Source organism: Anthonomus grandis, chromosome 4, assembly GCF_022605725.1.
Source record: "Anthonomus grandis grandis chromosome 4, icAntGran1.3, whole genome shotgun sequence".
Lineage (NCBI taxonomy): Eukaryota > Metazoa > Arthropoda > Insecta > Coleoptera > Curculionidae > Anthonomus > Anthonomus grandis.
The window spans coordinates 5126449-5149458 of NC_065549.1; the positions used below are offsets into that span (position 1 = coordinate 5126449).

The window sequence follows — 23010 nt, forward strand, 5'->3', positions numbered from 1 at the left end:
AATTCCAATTTTCCTCTTACGTCGCTCTGCTTGATTTATGCCTCTCCGTCATCCGCCAAATGGAAACCAAACCCCCACGACAACAAGTGTGTCAATAATCATTACTGTCAATCGGCTAGTAGGGTTAGAAACCAGATGTCAAGGAACGTTTATTTACTAAAACTTAACTTGAAGAATTGAAGGGAAATATAGCAAGCAAAACTGGGGAGGCCAATTTCAAATCAATTAGGATACCTTGCCCAACATGATTTCGCTATAGAAGAAAGTATTTGTAAGTTTTCCTACACTAACGGATCACCATCTAAAAGGTCTTATTTACTCCACTCATAGCGCAATCTGTGGCACAACAGCACCCTCTAGAAGTCCCTCCATACCCCAGATATATACCGGCCTCATAGAAACTCTTGACAAATAAGTCAAAGGTCAGAAAGTTCCCAACACCAGGTACATGAATAGGGACTAAGGAAACATAATACAACTAACTCCACAGAGGTGTGCTGACAGGATAGGGTAGCTTAATTCATTCCTAAAAATAATCAAACCCCAAAAGCCTTAAAAAATAAATTGCATTACTATCAAACCCCAAATTCCATTTATAAAACTGTAAATCACACAACCCTTCCAAGCCGATACCAAAACCCATAAACTTTTGCCCGAATTTATATGAAATCCCATGTTACATGCTTAGGGCAAAATCTGCATGTAACACCTTTAGGCATTTTAACTCTATATGGATTAATTGTTCTCAAAACCGCGACAATGATCCATAAATATCGACACAGGTTTCAGCCTAACAATGTCACTCATATGACAACAAATGCCTCAAAACTACAGTTACCCATACCTCGTTCAACATTAGTAGAAAAGTCAATTGTTTACGAGAGCATTAAGATCTACAATCTTCTATTAAATAACTTGTTCGCCGTTCCTTCCCTCAAAATGTTAAGAAATAAAGTTAGAAGATTGCTAGCTGGTAGACCCTATTATGGTTTAAATAAATTTTATTGTGATAGTTTTTAATGTTCTTACTATTTTTTATTTTAAGTTTTTAAACATTTTAGTAAGTTCTATTTGAAATTGTCGGTATCTAATGTATGTATGTGTATTAAGTCTACTTTTATAGTTTGTAAGTAGTGCTATTTCTGTAAAATTAAGCTTTTGAACTAGGATAATTTATATTAGCTTTGTCAAGAAGATCCATATCTTATGATAATAAAACTTTTTTTGACTTTGACTTTAAGAAGTTAACGAACGTTAAAAAAAACTCCACGAATTTCAATTGAGTCATTGGGTTGAAAGGAGAATGCAAATTGTATATTTACATTTACTTTGATAGTCGAGAGGATCCTTTTTAGCGTGAATAGTCTTATTTGGGTTGTCAGCGAATGAAACAACAAAAGTTGATGAGATCATTTGGATCCAATAAAATATCCTGCGGGTTTTTGCTTGTTCTACATGGTAATTCAATGACAATAGGCAGGATGTACGGCACTTGACTTTTTTTTAATTTAGAAGAATAGAATTGTTGTTTAAAGTAGAAAGTAGGTTTTTAAGAAAATACTATTACTAAAATGTTTATCAATAAAGAAAATCCAATAATACGCACCTTACTGGGACTCCTGTTAAAATAATAATTATAAGTGGGTCCACTTTGGGACACAGGCGATTCCAGCGGTTTAACAAACACATTGCCGATAACCTGCGTGTTAGGCGACACCAGACTCTTCCTATTGGCCGGCAAAGGGCTGAGCCACACATTCGCAGTCGATTTCGGCTGAAATCTGACCGCGTAACTCTGCATCGCCTTCACGTAAACCGAATTGTAGAACTGAATCAAGTCGTTTCTAACGTCCTCTACAGTTTCACCATCTAAAAACCCCAAATTAAGACTGATTCAGTTAATTTTTTTTTTGTTGGTATACAAACCTTTCGTTTTTCTTTCAATTAACACGTCCCTATAAACGGAACTGCAGGCCTGCGGCTGTAGCCGATAATATTTCATAATTATCGCGAACAGATTGGGGATGTTTGTGATGTTGCCGGCTTTACAGATAACGTATATTGCACACATCAGGAGCTGGTCCAGGTGTCTGTCTTTGATAAGGTCGGTGTGTCGGATGGAGTCTTCGAATATCGTCCAGATTTTTCTTTTTAGGGCGACATCTTCGAAGCCCAAGTAGGAGCATAGGTGTTGCATTCTGACCCCGGCCAAGTTATAGAACTGAAGAAGGATCGATAGTATTGGGGGTTAAAAATGGTATAAAGTTCTACCTTTCTGAAGATGATGGAGAGACTGCCTCCGGGTTTCTTGGAGGCTGAATGGCCGTTGGTTTTTAATATGGATCGGGTTTCGTTCTTGTCGTCTTCTTCTGTTTCACCCTCTGATTGAAATAAATTGGATTTTAATTATTGGAATAAAATTTAAGAGGGTTGATGTAAGAGAAATATATTAAAAGTAGTCGAGGCTTAAGGTTATCGGAATTTGTTTCATGTATTTTATTATTTGTTTTAAAATTTGATGAAATTGATCTCGTTTGGTAGTTCAATTAAGTTTGTTTCAACTGCTGTAGTATCTCAAAGAAGCAATCTAGGGACTTTCTTATTTTTTATTTATAAATTCTAAAATTTATGTCTAAATTCATTCAAGTTGCGCATATTTGTACGTGAAGTTTGTATAAACAGGGTTGCTGAAAAATAAACTACGACTATCAACTTAATTTTTTCAAATGAAAGCACCTTTTTTTATTTCATTTTTGAATTTCGCATGGAATTCTACGTATGTTTCATGCATCATATCCTATACCTAAAGTCAACAGTTATCGAAAAAAAGACGACCAATCATTATTGAAGTTCACCTTACGAGTCACCTTATCTCTGAGATTTTTTATACAGAGCAAAATTCCATTTATTCGTGTTTTTTTGTTGTTGGCTGGGTCCCTTTTTCTTTGAACAGACTTTAACGGAACAAGTGTATCTCGATTTTCTCCAATTTGAATTAGTTCCAGCATTACTAGCTTTATTTCCAAATCCATTGGACCCAGACTATCCTGACGAAGAACTAATTTTCTAGCAAGATGGCGCTCCTCCGCACTATGCGTACATTTTTGGATGAAACATTTCCCAATCGGTGGATAGGAAGGAGAGGACCCATCGAATGGCCTGCTAGGTCACCTGACCTAACACCAATGGACTTTTTTTGTGGGGATACCTCAAGTCGAAGGTATTTGTTAATAGGCCAAATAATCTAGACGACTTGAAAGAGAGACTTCGCAGAGAGGTGCGCGCCATAACTCCGGAAATGATTGAAAATGTGCAACGAGGCTTTATTGATCGCCTTGGATATTGTCAATTGATGACTGGAAAAAAGTTCTCTGGAGTGACGAGTCGAAATTCGAGGTTTTTGGAACGAAGAGGCGAGTTTTTGTGCGCCGTTATGCCAATGAAAGGGTCGCTGAGAACTGTTCGGTGGCCTCAGTTAAACACGGTGGTGGTTCGGTGATGGTGTGGGGTTGTTTCGGAGGATCTGCGGTGGGCGATCTAATTAGAATAGAGGGAATTCTTCGAAAAGAGGGTTACAAAACAATTTTAACTGACAATGTACTTCCCTCTAGTACACGAATAATTGGGGAAAACTTCATCTTTCAACATGACAATGACCCCAAGCACACGTCGAAATTGTGCAAGCAATATTTAGGTCAATTACAAAGGCAAATTCTTCTGAAAGTTATGGTATGGCCCCCACAATCACCGGACCTCAATCCTATCGAATTACTGTGGGATGAACTGGATAGACAAGTACAAAAATCATGCCCCACATCAAAAGAAGACTTGTGGACGATCATCCAAGAAGGGTGGCACAAGATACCTCGGGAAACTTTGGACAAATTAATTAGAAGACTACCGAAACTCTGTGAAGCTGTTATTAAAAATCGAGGCGGACATGTAGATGAATCCAAAATTTAATTTTCTTAAATTTAATTAATTGAAAAATGTATTGTTTACATTCATTTTGTTATAAATAAACCGTTTCATAAGAATAATTGATGGGTTTATTATGTTTAGTTATAACTTTAAAACAGTCATATGTGGGCAAATACTTTTGAGCGGTAGTGTAGGTCCATGAATTTTGCACCTGTACATAATGCATTTAAATTGCTTCGCTTAGAACATCGACGAATCATTAAGGATATAATATTTTTATACAATATAATTAATTCAAATATCGATTGTATGCATCTATTTTTAATAATCACAGAGTGGTTTTTTAATTGCTGCACATCGTACTAATAGCTCTGCAAATTCCCCAATAAACAGGATGTTGAGATCTGCTAATACGTACTATGAGGAAATAGATTTTTATTATGTATGAAAAATTTTTATAAAAAAAAACACTTAAAAGATAAATTATTAGATTTAGAATTCGAATAGAATTAGTATCAGAATTTTGGATAAAAGATCTTTGTGCAATGTATTTGAGTTTCAGTTTTTTTAACGTAATTCAACAAATTTTAATTTCTACTAATGCAATATGTAGACACATTTTTTGAGTGATTGTCTGTTTGTGTTTAATTTAAATACCCACGCATCGAGTTTTTTCACTAAAAATAACTTCTGAAAAGACTAAAGGATGTTCCTCTAAGTCCAACGTCTTCCAAAACTTGCATAAGAATATTATGTTCAACGATTTCAAATGCCTTGGCCAAATCCAAGAACACACATGTATGTAATATTCAAAATATTATTAATTATAATATTACGTCCAAATAACATTCAGGTAAATGGATTTGAGAATAAAATAAAGGAGTACAATTTACGAAATATTTAGGAGTAATCATCGATCAGAAGCTCAAAATGTGAACAACTTTTGATATGTGTTTACAAAGTTCTTGTGGAGTCTTTACTGATGTGTGCTATAATAGTATAAGAAATTTCTTACGAAAATTCATTAACACTTTTAAAAACAATCCAAAATTACATTCTTAAAAAGAATAAAGTGTTTCTTACACGCCTACTTTACGGTAAAGGAGTACCGGCAATTCGATCTTTATATATTTTCTGTGTTGGTTTTTTTTATATGTGAAAACCCTGGAATAGATGTACATGTATGTAAATCTCTACCATTTTTAATGTTCAAGGAAACTTACATATTCTCAATACAAAACGTACTACCAACCTAAATCTTTGCACTAGCTTAGTGTAAAAATATATAACATTTTGCCGCTAACAGTAAGGATGACAGCGAACAGAATAGCTTTTAATAAGAAATGTATCGCTTTTCTAGCTCATAATTTTAAAAAGTGTTCAACATTATTCTGACCAGTTTTCCTTGATTGAAAGTAATGTTTTTTTTTTTTTTAATTTCAATTATCAAGCTAATTTTCAAGTTTTGTTGTGATCTTGAGCAAATGGTGCAAGTCTAATGCTTATCCAGCTAAATATTTATCCAGTTAGTTTTTATTGTTAAAGTCTTACTATTATGGTTATTTTGGAATTACGGTTAATTTAGAATAACGGTTAAACTAGGTTTACCCGGATAAACTGCACAATACCCAGAAAACATGGGTAAAGTCCGAAATAATATTGAAATTACACATATTTCGGATTTTACCGCGTTCTATCCGCTTTTGCGGTGGGTAATGGTTTTTTCGGAGATGAACAGCCGTTGTTAAGTGGATCTAATTGACATGCAATCCCATCCGGATAGAGAATACAAATTTATTATGGTGTATCAGGACCACTTAACTAAGTTTGTTCAAATACGTCCATTAACGTCGAAAAGGGCTGAGGAAGTAGCTAAGAGCCTGGTAGACATATTTTGTATTTTCGACGCCCCATCTATACTACAATCGGACAACGGCCGGGAGTTCGCCAACCATGTCATTGAAGAGTTATGTACGATGTGGAGTGGCCTTAAAATAGTCCATGGGAAACCACGTCACAGTCAGTCACAAGGCAGCGTGAAAAGAGCAACTCAAGATATACAGAACATGCTTATGACGTGGATGAACGATGAAAACTGCACGCGATGGTCAGAAGGACTAAGATTTGTTCAGTTAATGAAAAATAGGGCATACCATGATGGGATAAAACAAGCTCCTTATGCCGCCATGTTTGGGCATGATATTAAAGTCGGCCTATCCACATCAGCTTTTCCAAAAGAAGCTATTGAAACTCTACGAACCGAAGAAGAGCTCGAGAAAGTGGTAAGGGAATTTGGTTCAGGTGAACAGCCTCAACAAGAAATAAATATAAACCAGTCTATGGATAGTGACCCAGAACCAGACAATTTGCAAGAAGATATTACTGAAGGTGGCAATATGGAAAATGGCAACAATAATTATCGAGAAAACGCTAGTAATACAGAAACTTCAGAAAATCAGAGCAAGTGTGTAGAGTGTGACAATTTAAATACATCAGGGAATATAAGGTGTGAACTTTGCTTGTACCAAAGGAATATACAGTCAGACTAGACGCAAAAAGAAATTTAGAAAATCAAGCAAAGAAGATGAAAGCTTTATCTAATTCAAAGTTTCCCCCATGTTCTGTTGGAGATACAGTGAGAGTAAAAATTCCAGTCATTGATCGAGGAAGGGGTGATTTTAGAAAAATTCTCATGACAGTTATCGAGAAAACTGCCGACGATTTGTATAAGCTAGCGAACAAGAGAGGAACTATCGAAGAAATGTTTTCCAGGAACCAATTTTCTGTGTGCAGTGAGAAGCTTATTGAGATGGAAAGTGTATCACCGGAAAAGAAAAATTTAAGACAACTTGCAAACGAACAGTCACTTTTAGGAGGTCAAGGCTATAAACGATGCAACTGTAAAACTAAATGCATGACCAATAAATGTAAATGTAAAGGTATTGGAAATCTTTGTAACTCGAAATGTCACAGCAGGTTGTCTTGTTTGAACAAATAGATTATATTATCTTTTACTTTGTTAGGATACAGTTTTAGTGTAACCTTTGATTTGTAAAATCTGTTTTTTTAATTAAATAAATTTCTCCAAATATTTATGGCGTTATTTTTTAACATTAACCACGTCAAGGCGGATAGAACGCGGTTTACCCGGGTAAAGCCCGAAACGTGTACAATTTTATTAATATTTTGGACTTTAACCATGTTTTCTGGGTATTGTGCAGTTTATCCGGGTAAACCTAAGTTTAACCGTTATTCTAACTTTACCCGTAACACATACACAAAATAACTTTTCTAACTACCTAATATATTTACTATAGTAAACATAACATTTTTGTAAAATATAAACATGTCTGTGATAATTCAAATTTGGTAAGGGTATGTATGTGAAGCATGAGTATTGTGCACTTTAATTTACTTTTAGTTTTACTATTTTACCATGTTATTTGATCTAGGTATAAGGTTTTATCGGCTTAGACTACGGCAAAACGTATTTTATATCGTTTAGATTATTGATTTTGTGTCTTTCTTCAAAGAAAATTGAGATTAAGAACAAAGATTTTTTCTATAACAAGCAGAATTCAAATATTTTTTTATGGCTCTTCTATTACCTGAAAGGCGGGCTAAATTAAACAGAGAGATTTTAATTTGTAAGAGTTTTTCACGTTAAGGAGGAACTTAAGAGAAGCTTTCTTACATGCCAGGCGATTGTAATATTCCTAGCTTAACTGCCTAAAATATAAATAGGATTTTCGCTCTCTTTGTTCAATGCTATGATTCCAAATGCTTGGAAGAAAATCAAAATTCTCTAATGACCTTCTATGTCATTTTCCGATAAATTTCTTCACTGTCTAGGGAATTTTCTTCCATTTAATTTCAAAGCTCTAAAAGCAATCATAAGAGTGCAAGAAATCCTATTTGTTTAGAAGATACACTTCATTTTTCCATGATATTTCTTTTAAAAAAAAAGTGGTAATCATTTAGATTCCAGGCAGTTGATATCTACCTGTTTATTAATTTTAATAATTATACATTTCTTCTTCTAACCTTCAAGAGAAGATTAAAACTGTTTTCACCAGTTTTAATCTTCTCCCGAAGAAATATGTGTTGAGAGTAAAAATAAAGAGTTTTGGTTCGTGGTAAAACTGTCTCGTAATTAGGGTGTCACACCAAAGGTTCCAACCATAGGACTAAACATTCTTAAGGTATGATAGAGGTAGATGGTAGAAAAGGAGCTTATATAAAAAATGAGATCAAATTTTCAGTAATTTTTTTTTTTTAATGTCCAATAGAAGATATGGTTTACATTCTCAATAGGTGATAATAATATTGCTATTGGAGTCGTATACAGACCGCCCACATTCTCAATCAATTTGAAAATTTGTAGATAAATTTAATTCCAATAGGTATATGAAGTTATTTAATGCGTGGGAAATTTTAACATATATTTATTTAACTTTTAGAATCGGGATATACTTAACATTAATGCCTTATTAATTGCTTTTTGCTTAAGTCAAATTAAAAATGAACAGATTCTTATTGCTCCCTCTTCTGTTGTCTTGATTGCTCTTAAAACAACAACAATGTGAAGAAAATATTCAAAGATGTTCCAAAAATATTGAAATTTAACCGTAAATATGCTCAAAATATTAATCTCTGGATATTCACTGAATAATCTGGCAGAGGATTTTGGTTTTATATTGAAATTCTGGGATTTTTAATAAAAAAAAGCTTCTCCCGTTTCCAGTTAAATAAAAACGAGTCAACTGGTCATTGAGTTGAAGTTATTTGTTTGCAAACGAATAAAAGTTCAACTGCCTGGAAGATATTTTTGAATTTCCTCGAGAAACAATTTTTTTATTCAGTCCAGGCAGTTGAAGTGTCTCATTCATTTTAGGAAATTCTAATTGCGCGGAAGAAATGTCGAGAGTCTCGAGAGTTTTGAAATTCTCCTGTCAATATGCCCAAAATATTGATATCTGGATATTCAGTAGATAATTAATTAGTCACAAATATCCCCTAATTATCTGGCAAAGAATTTTGGTCTTAAAATTCAAATTCTGTGACTTTTTAATTTAAAAAAAAACTCAAGAAAGTGGATTTTCCAAATTTAAGAGGTTCTACAGAACAAAAAGACTTCCAAAAAACTGGTTATTACCTTACCTGTTTTAGGAAACTGCAAAGTCATACTGCCTGGGAATATATTCCGGCACATTTGCGAAAACGGCGACTGAAAGCAATCGGAAGCGGACAAAGGTCCGGGAGACTGTATCACTAAAATAAAAAAAAATCATTATGAAACAAAAAATACTCTTAAAAAAAATGGCAAAAACGGGTCGACTTACTATGTTCATTTTGTGATTCATAAGATAAATGTCCCGGCAGGGCGATATCTTCAAACTTCGGTATTTGTCCCACGGTTTTTATCGCTTCCCATATCGGGCTGTCGCTCCTCCATGCCAGAGATTCTATGACAGTTTCCTCGATCTGTTAATAAATATAGTAGTAAATTTTATGAAATTTTGTTAATACAGTATAACTTCAGTAGTCCAGACAGATATCGTTCCGTTACATGCCCGGATTAGCGAGTCGTCCGGATTACTGGAGTAAGGAAAACATTAAAGTTGAAAAAAATAACGCTTTAACCGCATTTATGTTTAACTTTCTGTGTAATAACATCCTCATGTGATTCAGACGATTCGTTTTGATTTTCGATATTGTTTCCTATGGCATCTTGTACCAGCTCTTCTTCAGTCGAATCTGTTACAATCTCTTGTTCCCCCACAGCCTATTTAAATTATTTTTTGGAACAATGACTCTTAAAGAATTTGTTATTTTTTCCAAATCCTCCAGACTTATTGGAGCAAGTTTTTTTTTAACTTTTTGTCGCGGACTTCCCGTTGTCTGGTTCTTACTTGTTCGGACAAGAAAATTCCATTGTTTTACACGTTAATATTTTTGCGCCCGGAATGTAGAGGCAAAATTGAGAAACTGCCCGAATAATAGAAGTGTCCGGATTACTGTACATATTTATTTAGGTTAGATTATAATAAATCTAGGCTTTCGACTATTTAGATATAACATAAATATAAATTTTTAGATAATTGTATTAACAAAAGCTTTAATAATTTGTTATTTTTTTTGTTTAGCTGTTCCCTGTCAAGAAAACCTTTAGGTTACAATAAACAACCATTTCATTCGTTTTTTCAAACACAGTTTTTGGTATAAAATTAAATGCTTTCATACACTGGTAAAATGGAGAGTCCTGGTCTTTTTTTTGTATGTGCATAGGGAGCTCTAAGTCTTTCGCTTATTCTTATATTTTTACCATGACAGTCTTGGTCAAGCTAGCTCTCATTATGGTAATGGAATGCTTGGAAGAATTACAAATTTTCTTCCGGGCAATTTGTAAAGGTTCGGTCTGCTCAACCTAACAGGTAGTAAAATGAAGTTGAATTTTGTACAACCTCTTCCAGGTATTTGATCTGGATTACACTCGCTATGAAATATTGAAATGTACTCAACTGCTTGGAAGAATTTAAAAATTGCTTCATACATGGGCGGAAAGTTGAACTTTCGTTCTTCTCGCTAAATAACTTATTTATATTTTTACATTGTTTGTTATTTGTGAGATTATTACTTAAATCCTGAACCTCTCATTAAGCTGATAGGAATGCCTGGAAGAAATAAAAAACTTCTTCCAGGCCATTGAATTAAATTAAGACTCCAAAAGTCTTTATTTTGTCAAGAGTAGAATTTGTTTTGACAAGATTTTTTTGCATTTTATGCACTTGTTTAGATTGTCGAAAGTATTTAAGTTGTTTAGTTTTTAAAAACGAAAATTCTAAGCACTGGCTTTCCATAGGTGTAAATTACTTTTTAGTGCTTTATTTTCTAACCTTCGTAATTTATTTAAATGTTTTTCATAAGATCAGGAGCTTAAATGTGTTTCAATAAAGCTGTACGAACTTGTTTTTTAACCATATAAACTGCGTTTCCAATATTTAAGTTTAGTTTATTATAACACAGCCAATCATAATATTTTTGTAGCTCCCTATTCACTGTTTCTTCAATTTCTGTTTTAGTCATTCTCGAAAAGACTAGCACCGCATCATCACAAAATTTCAAAAGTATTTGACTTTTAATCCTAATTTAGTTTCCCATTCACATTTGTTTGCTGTCTTTTTCCTGTAGAATCTCTTCGTAAGAGTTAATGACATACAATCAATTTTCTTAAGTTTTTTCAATAAGAAGTTAACGTCCCACTATACCAAATGCTTTTTGCCCATTTTTATCTATGTATATCACTGGTAAGTCCAGTAAATTTATGCTACTTTTCTTTTGAAATCTATACTGATGTTTGTCAAATTTGAAACAGTTACAGTCTACTAACGAACTCTATCATTCTAACTTTTTCTAGCTTTTCCAGGATTTTCCTAAAGATGCTTAACAAAGAAATTGGTTGATAGTTGTTTACATTGTCTTGTTTACCTTTTGTATTTATTTCTTTTTTTTTGTATTTCTTGCTAAATTATGTCCAATTCTTAAACATTTTTGATTCCTTTCCTCTGCAATATTCTGGTCTTTGTTATAAAGTTTACTATCCACTCCAGTCATTTTGTGTATTTTTTTGTTTTGTATTTATGAAAAACTGTTTTTGTAGGTTTGTTCTTAGTTTTGTATCCTTTAGTGTGTTCGTTTTGTATCCTTTTCCATCTCACATATAGTTTGGCCCATTGCATTTTTTATTTATCCAAAAGTTAATATGTTTTATTTGTATTGTAGATGTTTTGTATTTTGTACAATTCTAATCAATTTCTCAAGTATGTCGATATTGTTTATCCTTATTTGTTCTTCTGCTTTAGTCTCCCACTTTTTATTATCTGTGTATGTCTATTAAATCGTCCACGATCGATGTAGTATTCTAGTATTATTAGTTGTATGACTGCGCCATTTTGTCGACTTACTCTGTTTTGAAATTAGAATCCATTCATTTGAATGTTTCGTTATTTATAGTTTGAGGATTTTTTAAAAGATCCATATTAAAACCTCTAAGAAGCATAAAGGGTTTTTTGTAGTTCCAATAATTTATCAATTATTTAATTTATGAAAACATCACACTGGTCTGTAGAAATATAAATATAATATTATATTTCTCCAATTTTGTATTGCATTTGTTATTTTCGCTTCCTCTAGTGCTTCGACAATTATGCACTGCTGTGTATAAGGGTAGACTAACCAAGGGTTCTTCATTAGGGTAAACCCAGGTTTCTGTTACAATATAATATATTTGTGACCAGTTAATACTATATCATTCAAACCATTTAATTTGTTTTTTTGTAAAGTTTTCAGTTATCATTTTAATACTTAAAGTTTTTTTTAGGATATTTATTTCATTTTATTTTAAAAATATCATTATCATTTTAAGATAAATCTTGGCATTTAATACATATACTTTCTTATAGGGTAAGGTAAGGTAGTAAGTCGGTGATATTTTTATGTAAACGTGAGCAATTTGTATTTCTAAAGATATAAATAATATAATTTGCTAGACCTTTCTATCCAAAAGTTCAATGTTTTACACAATTGTTCATTTACAAAAAATGCTAAAATAATGTCAATTTTGACAAAAGAACATATACTCAAAAAAATACCAATCGGTTAGGTAATTTGGTTATAGGTAGGTTTATTTGGTGATAGTGGAGAGGTATTTTGGTGATATGGGATTAGGACCAGTAAAAAATAAAATTATTGAAATCGTGTAAGTATAATTTATAAGAAAACCTTGAGTTATTAGTATATGTATATAACAAACATTATTCTGAGTCAGTTGAACGATGCTCATCACAACCGTCGCACATAAAGATGTCTTCATCGTCAGATCTCGATTGACAGTTTGTGTGACCACAATACCAGTCATCATCGTCGTCTTTTTTCTTGCTTTTTGGTTTGGAGTTTTTTTTCGATGCACGCTTTTTCGTGTTAGAACCTCAGGAGCTTAGTACTCCTGAAGGTCCTGGTTGTGGCTGTGTTGGTATGTGAGGATCAGTTAACCATTTTGCACTGGAGTCTCTGGTTTGAACCCGCGCTTTTACTTTGCTCGCTGCACTTGCAGAAGGTAGTAAAAATAAATTGTCAGTGCTGGATTTTTCCAAAGGAGGCCCAGAAGGAAGTATATCATCAAGTCTAGCGACTGATCGATTTTCTCGAAGAGTCTCAGTTAGTTTTGATGGGGCTATAGCTTCGGGTGAGATAGCATCTTTATTCAAAGGACAGATTCCACTTTTTCGAAAGGCGTGTTCAATATTAGTGGGGGTAAAACTTTTAATCATTTTAATCAAGTTATAACGGCTAGGCTTTTCACCGTTTTCTTTTTTTCACGTAATCGTTTAAGCAGTTAGTCCAAGCGGATTTTAAGGGACGATAAACGCCCACATCAAGTGGCTGGAGCAAGATGGCTTATGTGTATGCTGCAATGGCGGCTCCTTCTTAGGGTCAATTGGTCAATGACCCCCCTAAAATAATCTCATAAAAATACCAATTTTATTAAAAATATCTTTTATCTAAAACTTCACTGTGAATTATAAAATTCTCTAAGCAGTCTGCATTGGCAAAACAAATAATAAATATATTACTAAGGTCGCGCCTCGCGCTCATCACACAAGCCCGTGGCTAGGCCGTATTTTAAATTGCCCCTATACAGTTCTTATGGCTTATGGAGAAATGCATGTAAAATAGAACAAAGAGGACAGATTCGCATTTCGTGAGCGGGAGTGAGAGTCACCTTTCAGTCCTATATCGCTAACGTAGTCGACGGCCCGACTGGATGAATGTTTTGTTTTAGTTAATTACTGTATTTTAAACAAAGTAATCGTCTGTGTAAAATTTTGCGGAGTTTTCGAAATTGCATTGCGCGGTCATGACGAAAGTAACAGCTCCAATAATCCTGGAATTTTTCTGAGCCTTATCGATTTTGTTTCTGAACTGGATTTAATGTTTAAGGAATATATTGAAAAAAGTACAGTATTTAAAGCAACATCAAAAACAATTCAGAACAATATTTTAGAATCAATGTTAGCCATTGTACATACTCATATAATTAAGGAGATTGGCCAGACAAATTTTGTGGCAATTCAAGTAGATGAGACCACAGACAGCTCCAATAAAACGCAGATGATTGTCATATTACGATATGTATTAACTGGTATTGTACATGAAAGATTTTGGAAATTTGTTAACCCACCAGGTACCACAGCATAACATTTAACTAATGTAATATTGGAAGAACTTCAATTATTAAAAATTAATGAAGCACCTGAAAAATTGATTGCCCAAAGTTACGATGGTGCATCAGTCATGAGCGGTAAACTGGGAGGAGTACAAACAAAAATTAAAGAAATATACCCAAATGCACACTTTATTCACTGCTATGCCCATCAACTTAATCTTATCCTGCAAAAAGCGGCGAGTCAACATAAGCGTATAAAAATATTTTTTGCAAATTTACACGCATTTTCGTCCTTTTCCGACCGATCTCCAAAACGTACGATGGTCCTGGATAGAGTGGTTAAAGTAATGCTGCGCCATGTTGATATATTGTTTAAACAATTACAAATGCGAGATATTGATGTCATATCATATTATCATATAGTCATATTGGAATCAAAAGAACCAAGCACATGAACAGCAAAAAAAAAGAAAAAGTACTACAGCTACAGAGGATCCAAAGTGACGAACTACACTGCAAATTTGTGATATTATTATATCTGAAATAAATCACAGGTTTGATTTCAATGATCATCTCATGATTTTACAGTTATTCTACACAGAGAAATTTGAAGCATACACTACCAACTTTCCGCAAAATATTTTAAATATAGTGAAGGATCATTATCCCACAGTAAATATTTCCAAGCTAAAGTCATATATTCTCGTGAGGATTTTTGCAATAGTGCCGGTGCAGTAGCCATACTTCAGCTTTTTATTAACATGAATTTGTCTGAAACATTTTCTGAAGCAGTGAAATTATTAAATATTTTGTGCACACTCCCTATGACAACCGTGGAAAGTGAGAGATGTTTTTCTACTTTAAAAAGAGTAAAAACATTCCTGCGTAATACGATAAGACAATCTAGACTTAGTGCCTTGTCTATGTTGAGCATCGAGAAAACGCTTGTCAAAAGCATTCCAAAAATCTCGGTAAATATTATTGAGTTTTATCCAAGTCTGTATTTTTTATCTAAAATATAAATGCTAAAAGATCTTTCAAATACTTTAAAAAATCAATAGCTTGATTTGTTTTTTTTTTATTAGAGTAAACTATAAGTTTTCAAACCAAAATGACCCCCCTGAAGATTGACCCACGAGCCGCCACTGGTATGCTGGAAAGGTGAAGAGATGAATATTATTTTGCTTTGCTAATTCTAAAACAGCCAATGACAAATGTGAAGCATGAGAGTCCATCAAGAGAATTATGGGTCTTTCTTTTGGCATGGAATTAATAAAAAACTGGAACCATTCCAAAAAAATATCAGAGTTTATCCAGCCTTTCGGTGACAGAACTCCTTTTGTAAACATAACGCTTGCCTAGAGCCGTCACAACTTTGTTGTGTTTTACTACAAAGGACAACCCCGTTTCGTCACAATTCCAAATTCTCCCTGGCGTATTTTTAATGTCCAATAAGAGTTTCTAATTTTGTATAGAAATCAGCAAGCATAGTGGGATTTGCCATGGAAGCTCGATATGCAGCTAAGTTTTCTGGCACACGTAATGCTAGCCCATATCTTTTTTTAAAGTTTGTCCACCACCGATTTTCCAACCGAAAACGCTAGTTTTCTAATATTGTGGACAGTAAGACCAAATCCTAACTCTTGCATGGCGATAATATAATTAAATATTCGGACTTCCAAGTCTGCCGATAGAGCAAAGGGCTTTCCCAACTTTAATAAATCGTGGATAACCGAATGGCCTTCTGCATTTTTAGTTTTTGTTAAATATCTCTTTAAAGATGTCCAAGCAATCTTCATGTCTTTCGGTGCTTTGTATATAGACACACCTTCTTCACGGACCATTTGTGCTGCTCGAACCATATCTTGCTTCTCATAATTTCTGTACTTTCCTTTGGACATTTTATCTGCCATCTTATGGTAGGTAATTTGGTGATAGATAGATAGGTATGTTGGTGATACCCTAAAACAAACAACTAGTTACATTTCGCAAAAATGCACTAATTTTACTAACGTATAAAACCCTAAAATCCTTTAAAAGTCCGCTAAGAAGTCGAATAACAATTTTATTGCAACCTCACAGTTTTGCATGCAAAATGGCTAACTTACTTAAGCCGTAACAGGAGCAAATGATATTTTAAAGTCAATATGATTACAGTACATTAAAGAGTAGCATATTTTTTATAGGATAACACATAAATTAACACTTACCCTTTAAAATTACAGCTAACACAAAAAAAATCAATTTATATTACAAAAATTATCAAATTTAACGAGTTTATTTACCGGCAAGAACGGAGTTTTGCTATACTAGACGTAAACGAATGGAACGAAGCGCGGTACAGATCGTGCGGTATGGAAGGGATATTTCACAGAGCTGTTCGACACGATTCGAGACCTCCCCGTGAATAGGTAAGTTAGTGAACAATTGTTAGAAAACTATCACCAATTTACCTATACCACCAACATACCTTATCCTTTTTGTTTTCCCTTTTTAATTAACAACTGGTTTTGTCTCATTGGGTCATCATTAAAATATATTTTTTCTCCAAATAAACCACATTCACTCAATTTTACCTTCTTGCTTACCTGACTATTAACATTAATGTATTTTTATAGCAACGTTATTATTTAGTTTTAATACTTAAGGACTTACTCTATTTAAATGCTTAACCAGCTCCCTAAACAGATTATCTTTGGCTCTGACGATTAGTTCGATTACTTTAAAGAAGTGCATCGGTTCGACGTTGAGCGTGTCCAGGATCCAAGGGAATTTCTTGGGAAAGTTGTAGCAGTACAAGACGATTTCAAGGCAACAGGCGAACATGCACTGATAAAACACTTCTTTTTCTACTAGAACCTAAAGAGTTTAAATAAATTATCATTTTGCCTGTAATTAATTGAAATTCAAAATAAATTTATTTATCATTAAAATATGAAACAATAAATAACCCATTATGATAAATAGGACCATTGTGGCATGGCGAAACTGTTAGCATAGGTGCTGTGTGGCAAGGCCCTTTTAAAAACGAATAATATTAACAAATAATGAACATTAATAACTATTAACTTATTATACTTTTTGTCATATGAATTTATAGACGTAGATTCGATTAAATGCATTTATTTCAAATTAAATTAAGCCTTCCATTTCTGCTTTTTAAGGAAATAATTTGGATATAATTTTTAATTAAATGCTCCTATTACATTTAAAAATTTTTGAGAAATCGGCCTTTGAAAATCATCATTTTTTTTCCTCCTATTTCAGGTAAATTTTGAAACTTGGCAACTCTGTCAAAAAAAACTTTAAAAATATTGATGAAGTTCTGTGAAAACCGCACATTGTTGTAATTTTTCGTTCTCGACTTATAAGCAGTTAAAATGTGTCAGTTTATAAATGGACACTCTGTATTATAAATAAAAGTGTAGATATGGCATTTTCTACGATTTTTCATATTCAAAATAAAATTGTTATTTAAGTAGGCAGTAATATGATTGTTAAATGGTGTTTTAAATGCAAAATACATACAGCAATTTTCGAATAGAGTAAGCAGTTGCTTCGATAAGGGAATCAGAATACAAAACATCACAGTAAATAATTTTTTAGTCCACATAATTTTCTTAGACGTTTATATGCAATTTTAAATTCATTTTTAATATGACATTAAAATGTAATAGCACTGTCAAAATACATGCGGAGATTTTTGACTTCACTAACTACTATTTAACATATAGAATCTGTAAATGAAAATTAGAAGAACCCTTAAAAGCATGTTTGCTTTTGAGGATTTAAAAAGTATTGATAACTTTTACCGGAATATTTAGAAGCATTTACGTTGTAGTCCTGTAAAAGTTACCAATAACCGAAATCCAGCTATAGGAAAATTTTGCCATAAAAACAAACCATATAGTTAGCAATCAAGAATATATCGTTAAGTAATTTATACAAGATATCATATCGGCAACATATAAAGAAATGAGCAATGCACCCAAAATGGAACTTTGTGGGACACCTGTGGATACAGTGATTTTTCAGTGCATAATTCCTTATTAAGAACTACGCAATGAACCCTGCCAGCATTAAAAATTACCGTATCAAAACTTTTGCTAATAACCTTTCGTGACTTATAGTATCGAAGGCCTTACTAAAATCTGACAACCCAAGACAGGTTAGTTCTTTTTTGGCTTCGTTTTTATAATTTTAATAAGAAGGTTAATTAAACCGGGTACTAAAGTTCTTTGAAAAACCTGCCTGGCATTCAGGACTTAAAGAATGTGATTTAATAAATGCCGAAATTTGCTAATGAATTTAGAGAGAGTTTTTTTAAATTGTAAACGAGAAATTGCACATTGATCCGTTGCTCCGCACACACGTTATACATGATTTCGTCTCACATGAGTATCGCCACCAGAAAAAAACGCGTTCTTTTCTAAACTCTATAAAAAAAATACGTAGAATATTAGACTTTTTTAATCTAGGACGCCTTCTGCACACGCAGTATCATTATTTAATAGCAAGACCGCGTTTATACAAACTTATAATTAATACAGACTATTCAACCATTTTGTTAATAACAATTTTAATTCAAATGGTTATGGCAAAATAAGTCGTTTTGGAATAGCTATATTATAGGTTATTATTCGAAATATTGTGGTACATGCGTAAATTAAGGCTTTATCTTTGTAATTTTAGCCTCAGGCCGACGAACCGTTGGGTTCCAGCTCCATATTTTGTAACTGGGTCAAAGGCGCCGCCGGTACTAGGAATACTCAACCTAATGCCAATATTTATGCCGCTCTAGAATCTGCTGATATGGACAGAAGGCCTACCTCAATGAATAAGTAATTTGATTATAGTTTTTTTTCACTAATTTATTCTACCCGTTCCTCTTAAGAAGTGGTGTCCTAATTGACAAACATTTAAAAAGTGGAAACATGAAATCAAAACTGCATACCTAGTTTCCAAAATGTGTGTACACTTTTTGCATAAATGCATAAATTACACCATCAATTATGTTTAACATGGCTGTAGCACAACCAAATCCAGGCCGAAAGCCAGATTAACCATCAGGCTATGCTTATAGGTATTTTTCCAAGATTTTTTAAATACCTTAATTAGTTTAAGTTGCTTTGGTTCACTGATTTTTGCTAAGAGTTTTATAATTGCTTTTTTCCGGATTGAAGGATAAAAATTTTGTAAAACAAAGCTGTATAATAACATAACAGTAATGGCATTAAACAAAAAGGCATACAAAGATGTAAAATTTTTAAGGAAAAAGCGTCTTCACCAATTGCGTTAGAGTGAACGGTTTTTACAATTTTAAATAAAGTTTACTGATCCATTACAGTAAATTGAAATTTAAGTTGGATCTTATCATGTTTATGTGGTTTATGGAGTCATATTCTGGGGTGACAGCTCGGAGGCAGGTATTAGGATCTTTGTTCTTCAGAAACGCTGTATCAGAAACATAATATATAGTCTAAAGGTGATGGAGACTTGCAGGGAAGAATTTAAAAAAACTACAATATTAACACTCCCATGTACAGTGAAAGCTTTCCTTGCGGACAGCTCCTATAAGCGGACATCTCTTTTAACCGGACAAAGTTCCTGGAACCGAATTTCAGCATATCATTTTCATTTTCAATTATACTAGGTGATTCTCCATTTACGCATTTCGTTGGCTAGCCAGTATGTAATCTTGTGGTTTATCTTCAGTTCAGGCAAATTCGTAGTTGATTGAGATATTTTATTAACTGTAAAATGGCACCAAAAAAAAGGATGCTCTCGTTAAAGGAAAAAATGGAAGTTGTTAACGTATTAGACAGAGAAAGTGTTTCAGTTCGTCATTTGGCAAAGAGGTTTAATATTGGGAAAACGCAAGCAGCTGAAATTGCTAAAAATAAGGAAGATATTAGGAGTAAATGGCAATCAGGAACTAATATAAATCAAAAGAAGGATTTTTTAAAAAAGGAAGGTTTTGCTATAGACAAAACATGTTTTGAGTGGTTTGTGAAAGCTAGAAGTCAGAACATTCCAATCTCAGGGCCGTTAGTGAAAATGAGAGCTAAAGAAATCGCCATTACTTTGGGCTATAATAATTTCAGTGCGTCCGACGGGTGGCTGCAAAAGTGGCGCAAGAGACATAGTGTGAGTGTCAAATGCATATCTAGCGAAGCTGCTGCAGTAAATCAAGTTGATGTGTCACAATTTTTGGAGAAACTTCTGTCTATTTGGCTTGTACGTGACAACGCAGATGAAATTGAATTTTTTTTTCGCGCATTGCTCGACAAAACTCTGCCCCTTAAAGGAGAAACATGTGTGGGTGGAAAGTTGTCTAAAGATAGACCAACCATTTTTTCTGTGCAAATATGGCCGGTCAAAAATGCGATTTGATTGTGATCGAGAATGCGGCTTGTCCCCGTGCTTTAAAAAACGTTGCTATTAAGAATCTACCAGCGACTTGGAAATCCAATAAAAAGGCATAGATGACCCGAGAAATCATGTCTGAGTGGTTACTGGAATTCGACCGGAAAATGGGAATCCAAAAAAGGCAAGTTCTTTTATTTTTAGACAATGCATGCTCTCATCCTCATGATCTGAAAATGAAAAATGTGAAAATTATATTTTTACCGCCAAACACAACTTCAGTTTGTCAGCCCTTGGATCAAGCTATTATACAGAACTTTACATTTTATTTTAAAAATTTGATTTTAAAACATATTTTAACAAAAATTGACGATGTCCAAAGCTTATCTGAGCTTACAAAGTCTATTAATGTGTTAGAAGCTTTGTATTTTATAAAAACAGCATGGGATAGAGTAAATTCCTCCACAATTAAGAACTGTTTTGGCAAAGCTGGATTCAGAAAAAGTGGATGTAGCTCAGAATTTGCTGAGCAAAATTATTTCGATGCTGAAGACGATCTGCCCTAAGCGACACTGGCTCAGTTACTGCGACATGCCAAACATTTAGGAGTAGCAGATCCGCAGAAAGTAGATGATTTCCTGGCCTTAGACAATAACATAACAACAGAAGAAAATGCCATTGACAACTTTTCGAATTTGGATGTAGAAAGCCCAGGCCAACTTGAATATGGTAGTCTAAACGACTCAAAAGAAGTGGAACTGGTGGACGCACTAAGAGGTTCAAAGACTATAAATTCATATGGGGAAGCTCTAAATCATATTTCTATACTGAAAAAATTTGCTAAAGATGATTTCACTGCATTTCAACATTTAAAAAATTTAGAAAGTTATTACCAAAATTGTCTCCTTCAGCAAAAGATGGTGAAATTTCGTCAGACAAACATTTTAAACTTTTTTCAAAAAGCTAAAGAATAATGTTTTTTTTTTTAAATTCTCGTACCATGTATTGAAGTTATTTATACTGTTATTTATTGAATTTACTGTTATTTATTGAAGTTATTTATACTGTTATCTATACCGTTATTTATACTCTATACTCACATACTCTCTTTTAAACGGACACCTCCGATAAGCGGACAAAAGTTACGAAACCGTGAGTGTCCGCTTATGGGAGCTTTCACTGTACTTACATTTTGGAAGCAGCGTTGTTTGTTAAAGATAATTCAGACCTCTTCTTAGAAACAAATAGGGAACATCCCCATAAAACAAGGCGTAAATACAATTTAAAAAATGTAAAATATAACTTTAGTTTTATTTAGAAAAACGTTCAATATAATCTTATACAAATTTTCAATAAAATACCTATTGAGGTAAGAGCACTTGAAAGCAAAAGATTTAAAGCATTTTTAAAATTAACTCTAATTGCAAAATGCTATTATTCAGTTGATGAATTCCTAAATGATACAACTTTCCTGAATCTGAGCTGATAGATAACATAACACTAATTTTTATGTAAATTTTACTTGAATGCATAAATACCCACATTGATATTATACTTAGTTCCTCAATAGCCATTGTGTCGTGTGTGTGCTTTTTTAATTGTATTGTATTTAAAATTAGTGTAAGTTTTATTTTAGAAAATTTTATTACTAAAATACTGTGGCAATCTTTCTTTATCAAAAGTTTTATGCTAATTTTAATTTAGTTTATTTTCTTTTGATACATCCTACACCTATTATTGGTTATTGTTCTTTTGGATTAATAAAGATATTCTATACCAGTGTATTTTCCCATTAGATGTATTAGCTGTATTTAAGTTATTTTCGTCACTCTAGAAATATTCACAGTGTTTTTGAGATATTAAGTTAAAATAAGTAATTTTTTCTCTCGCAATGCCATGTTTTGTATAATTTCTTATTTCATGATGAATTTGATATTATTGGTAATCCACAGGCAAACAGATTATTCCTTGTATCTATACTTAAAAGAGGCACATACTTGATTATTAAAGACACTATATTTTTGTTGCAAATTCCATTTTTTTTTATACACATCAAATGTGTAATAAATTAGATCTCAATATAATTGACTTGCTTCCAAATGAAACTGACTTAAATCTATATTTTCGTAATTTCTATATTGAATTTATTTAATGCTACTATTATTCATTGGAAAATCTAATACTGAATACCACATTATGATCAGTTAATTTCCTGATACATTTATAGAACCTAGTTAGAAGATCAGTTATTATTAGATCAATAAGACTTGAATTATTATTTACGTACCGAAATATCTTTCGTAATGCTTTGCTCCTTCTTCAAAATCAACTCGACATACTTGTAAAACAACGTAACGGCCAAATCGGTCTTTTTCTGCGCGTCCTCCTCGGAAAACCCATTGGACGTGTACCCGTCGATAAATTGAACTTTCATTTTTGAAAGGAGGTTCTCGATTTTCGTTACGGGATCTCGTTGACACGATCTACATAAGAAAACA

General features: G+C 33.2%; 1 protein-coding gene across 1 annotated transcript in view; it reads right to left on the reverse strand.

Moving 5' to 3' along the window:
- Positions 1 to 23010, reverse strand: part of LOC126735272 (retinoblastoma-like protein 2) — a 31450-nt gene that overhangs the window by 3720 nt on the left and 4720 nt on the right. Inside the window, exons 8-14 of the mRNA XM_050439220.1 lie at positions 22800 to 22995; positions 16802 to 17005; positions 9264 to 9405; positions 9082 to 9192; positions 2272 to 2381; positions 1927 to 2221; positions 1607 to 1869 (exon numbers count right to left, since the gene is read on the reverse strand). Of these exons, the coding sequence (XP_050295177.1) occupies positions 1607 to 1869; positions 1927 to 2221; positions 2272 to 2381; positions 9082 to 9192; positions 9264 to 9405; positions 16802 to 17005; positions 22800 to 22995 (1321 nt within the window). The remainder of the gene's footprint in view (positions 1 to 1606; positions 1870 to 1926; positions 2222 to 2271; positions 2382 to 9081; positions 9193 to 9263; positions 9406 to 16801; positions 17006 to 22799; positions 22996 to 23010) is intronic.